The following is a 4,464-nucleotide window of genomic DNA, read 5'->3' on the forward strand; positions in this document are numbered from 1 at the left end:
CAGAATCCCTCCGACTAGATACTCCCGACCCAGGAACCGGCTTCCATAATGCATGTGCTCATGGGCTGAGCCGGCTGAGCAGGGCTTCCCTGGGCCTCAGAGCTGAAAGCTTAGCAGGTGCACATAGACTGGGGCAAGGACCTCCCAGGGCACCCGAGGGACTTGGTGGGGCTCACCAGTCCAAGAGCTTTAGGCAGGAACACAAAGCGTGTCATTTCTCATTTCTAGCACATCTGCCATCTGGCCCGGCAGGGACCAGCCTGAGGAAGTGAGCAGGGAAGCAAGGTCCTGGCTAGAGGAGCTCTCCTCTACCTAACCACACACCTTCCAGGGGTCAGTGGGCCACCCCCTCAGGCTCCACACCACTCCTCTCCACAGCCCCTCCAGCTCTGACAGCGGGACCCTCCTCCGGAGCCCCGGCCGCCAGCACAACCAGCCAACCTGTGTCCTCAGGATTGCACAACCGGGAATTGACCTGTGGATGAAGAAAACCACCGGTGTCCCGTAAGTTCTCCTTTGCAGGTCTCTAGGGGCCATGACCTGGGGAGACTTTTCCGGGCACCAAGTCTGGTTTTTCTTCTCTTCCCGTGTGCCCAGCAGGGAGGGCTCAGTATAAATACCAGCCACCTCTCCCCAGCAGGCAGGGACCAGCAGCTCTGCTCCACCAGAACTCAGGTGAGGGGCTACTCCAAAGAGGGACTGGATGTAGAACAGAGTCTCTTTTCTCTTTCCCATCAGGATGTAGATCCCTTGAAAAATAATAATTCTGCTTTGTATTTGTCCCGTATGAGGTCTGTGCTCGCAGAGTGGCACCCAGTAGACCCTGTGGATGATAAGGTTTTTTGGTTGATGACAGGCTGCTCTAGGCTGGGACAAGTTGGTCCCAGCTGCCCTGTTGCCCCATCAGTGCCACCCTGGGGACCTCTTAGCCAGCCTAGGGTCAGGCTGAAGGGTTCAGCCCTGGGGACTGTGGTTCTGAGTGAGAACCTACTGCAGTGTTTCCTGCGTGGACCCGGAGAGTCTACTGAGAACAAATGGAACGGGCACCAGGCTTCATGTGACCTGCAAATCCCCGAGGGGGTGCGGGTCCTGTCCTTGCCCCCTGACCCTCTCCTTCCTTCATTTCAGCACCATGAAGCTTTTTACGGGCCTCATCTTCTGCTCCTTGGTCCTGGGGGTCAGCAGCCAATGGTATTCATTCATCAGTGAGGCTGCTCAAGGTAAGGTCACAGGACGGGGGTGGCATCCACGGGCCACTTGGATTTGCCCTGAGCACTTGCAAGGGTTCAGCTACTGCGTTAGGTGTGTTGCCCTCTGTGGTAGAATGTGCCCGGTTTTGGGGGAGCTCTTCATGAAACAGATCGAAAGGCACAGGGTTTGTGTCCACTCCTACTAGAGAAGGAGCCATCATCATTCCCAGCTGAAGTGTCAGTTCGACTAGAAGACACAAAATGAGTCTTGAAATGGCACAGAATTTCCTGCAGACAAAAGGCACAGTGTCTGATTAAAGCTGTCCCTCCTTCTTCTCCTTTCCCTCCCTCCCTTCAGCCAGCCCTTCCTCCCATTCTTCCTCCCTCCCTCCCTTCCACCCTTCCTGCCATTTCCTGATTGACTAATTTACAGACACCTCCAGCGTGGCTCTCCCTGATGCTTCCTCTTGTCAGTGATGCTGTCCCTGGGAGATCTGTTTCCTCCCCTTTCCTGGCCCTTAACGGGAGCAAAAAAAGAAAGGGGAGGGGAGACTAACAACCATCTATCAAGCCTGCACTAGGAACTCAGCACCTTCACGCAATGGGCAGTGACCAGCTATGCTGGTCAGCCCGGGGCTGAGGGTTTTCCATGACCCCGTCAGTGCGAACTGGGAGGCTTCTGGGCCAACGGGGACACTTCTGCTCAAGCTGGGACAGGTGCTCTCCGACTCTGACTTCAGGACATCTTGGTGAGGCAGGCATCTTTCCCACATGAAAGGGAGGGAGCTGAGGTTTAGAGCAGCTGAGTCCCAGGTCAGGGACTGTCATCCAGGCAGCAGGTGGCAGAGAAGCTAGAACCCAGCTGCAGAGGAGGTCAGAGCTCTAGCCAGGTAGATGTGTCTGAGTGTCACTTCCCAAAGCTGGGGGACTCTCAATCTGCAATGGTGTTGGACTCACCGGGGGAGCATCTCAGTCCCCTGAAGCCTGAGATCCACCCCTGAGAGGCTCAGGAAACCGGGGGTGGGGGTGACCTGGCCACCAGGATGTTCAAAGGCCGCCGGTGATTAGAAAGAGCAGCAAAGGATGGCTGAGGGCCGGGGTTCCAGCGCGTGCTTCCTCAAGCTGTCCCCGTCATCTGAGCGGTCTATTCAGAGAGTTGTCAGAATGCCATTTGTGCCCCAACACTCAGAGGGACTCGGGTCACAGTCATGTGCCTTCACTCTGCAAGAACGGATTTGCTAGGCCTTGGGGCAAAGGTGCTGTGCTCCTGGGCCTTTCTCAGAATCAGACCTCATCATCTGTGCTTCATTCTCCACCAGTGCTTCCTGGCCAAGGGCAATCTTGTGCCTGGGGACACGTGGCAATGCCTGGAAACATTTCTAGTTGTGAGCCTCAGGGCATACGTTGCTCACATCTAGTGGGATGAGGTCAGGGAGGCTGTTACGCATCCTACAGTCTCAGAACAGGCTTGAGCAACAGAGAATTATCTGGCCCCAAATCTCAGTGGTGCTGTGGTTGAGAAAGGCTGTTTTATTTTTTAAGATTTTATTTATTTATTTGACAGAGAGAGAACACAAGTAGACAGAGAGGCAGGCAGAGAGAGAGAGGGAAGCAGGCTCCCTACTGAGCAGAGAGCCTGATGTGGGACTCGATCCCAGGACCCTGAGATCACGACCTGAGCCGAAGGCAGCAGCTTAACCCACTGAGCCACCCAGGCGCCCGAGAAAGGCTGTTTGATAACACCTCCTTCCTCCTCTTGAGCAGCTCACATAGAGCTCTCGGTGGATGGAGCATGGAGATAGCATAGGAACAGACACACAGGTGCAACCTGGCTGTGCCCCGCCCCCAGCACCCTCACTAGGGATGCCTGGAGAAGCCAACTAGGAGAAAGCCTGTTCTCAGCCTCGGGTGCCCAAGGGTGCTGGGAGCCCAGGCAGAAATATTGAGTCAGTGGGAGATCGGCCGTTCCTTGATTCTTCTCTGTGGTTTGCCACTGGCTCTCTGTCCACCTGATATCCCTGTTGACTTGTCCTTCTCTCGCAGGGGCTTGGGACATGTACAGAGCCTACTCTGACATGAGAGAAGCCAATTACAAAAATTCGGACAAATACTTCCATGCCCGCGGGAACTATGATGCTGCACAAAGGGGTCCTGGGGGCACCTGGGCCGCTAGAGTCATCAGGTAACAAGGGCCCCGGGGATGCAGGGATGGCCTGGCTGAGCATGGTGGCCTTAGAGAGCCAGGAGGGGCCAATCCTAGAGAAGCTTCCTGTAGAGACAGGGGCTCCTGGTCCTCTTGCCACCGTCCCCTCTGTGCCCAGTGTGGGGTCTGAGTGGCTGGCAGAGCCAGAGCAAGGCCAGTGGGAATGGGGGACTCCCACCCTCCTGCTGTGGGCAAGGGGACCAGCCTGGGCTGACCTGGGGTGTGCGTGGAGCAGGGTCGGTGTTTCAGCCCCTCTGGCCTGGGCTCCTCTCAGCCATCCCTCAGAAAGAGAAGGGATTGGTGGTGGCGGGGGCCTGTTGCTCAGCAGCCCCTAATGAATCTCTACCTGCCTTCCTTCATTCCAGTGATGCCAGAGAGCATTCTCAGAGAGTCACAGACCTTTTCAAGTATGGAGACAGCGGCCACGGAGTGGAGGACTCAAAGGCTGACCAGGCTGCCAACGAATGGGGCCGGAGTGGCAAAGACCCCAACCACTTCCGACCCCCTGGCCTGCCTGACAAGTACTGAGCTTTCCCTTGGCTCTGCCCTGGGGGGATGGGCTATGAGGCCCCTGAGGGCAGGAACAGTTGCTGAGTTAAGAGTTCCTGAATTGTATACCCTTCCTACTGAATACTTTAAAGAACACATTAAAATGTTTAGTAAAGGGGCGCCTGGGTGGCTCAGTGGGTTAAAGCCTCTGCCTTTGGCTCAGGTCATGATCCCAGGATCCTGGGATAGAGCCCCGCTTCGGGCTCTCTGCTTGGCCGGGAGCCAGCTTCCCTTCCTCTCTCTCTGCCTCTCTCTCTGTCTGTCTCTCTGCCTACTTGTGATCTCTCACTGTCAAATAAATAAATAAAATTAAAAAAAAAGTTTAGTAAATGCTTGTGAGGGGACGCCTGGGTGGCCCAGTTGGTTAAGCTGCTGCCTTCGGCTCAGGTCATGATCCTAGGGTCCTGGGATCGAGTTTCCCATGGGACTCCTTGCTGGGCAGGGAGTCTGCTTCTCTGCCTGCCTCTCTGCCTCTGCCTGCCACTCTGCCTGCTTGTGTACTCTCTCTCTCTTTCTCTGACA

General features: G+C 55.8%; 1 protein-coding gene across 1 annotated transcript; it reads left to right on the plus strand.

Annotated features, from left to right (window-relative positions):
* Positions 1–600: 600 nt before the first annotated feature.
* Positions 601–4,000, plus strand: LOC111149721 (serum amyloid A-2 protein). Its single transcript, XM_022506958.1, has 4 exons — positions 601–675; positions 1,129–1,220; positions 3,234–3,372; positions 3,759–4,000. Exons 2-4 carry the CDS (start codon positions 1,133–1,135, stop codon positions 3,919–3,921), a joined length of 390 nt encoding a protein of 129 aa, XP_022362666.1. The 5' UTR covers positions 601–675; positions 1,129–1,132; the 3' UTR covers positions 3,922–4,000.
* Positions 4,001–4,464: the final 464 nt, after the last annotated feature.

The sequence above is a fragment of the Enhydra lutris genome, unplaced genomic scaffold (assembly GCF_002288905.1).
Source record: "Enhydra lutris kenyoni isolate GAN:26980312 unplaced genomic scaffold, ASM228890v2 scaffoldscaffold22, whole genome shotgun sequence".
Lineage (NCBI taxonomy): Eukaryota > Metazoa > Chordata > Mammalia > Carnivora > Mustelidae > Enhydra > Enhydra lutris.

What these genes read in the sequence shown, in the direction of transcription:
- LOC111149721 (XM_022506958.1), top strand. Translation starts at nt 1,133, where the DNA reads ATGAAGCTTTTTACGGGCCTCATCTTCTGCTCCTTGGTCCTGGGGGTC. An exon ending in CATCAGTGAGGCTGCTCAAG is followed by an intron (nt 1,221 to 3,233) that starts GTAAGGTCACAG and finishes CTTCTCTCGCAG; the next exon opens with GGGCTTGGGACATGTACAGA. An exon ending in TGGGCCGCTAGAGTCATCAG is followed by an intron (nt 3,373 to 3,758) that starts GTAACAAGGGCC and finishes CCTTCATTCCAG; the next exon opens with TGATGCCAGAGAGCATTCTC.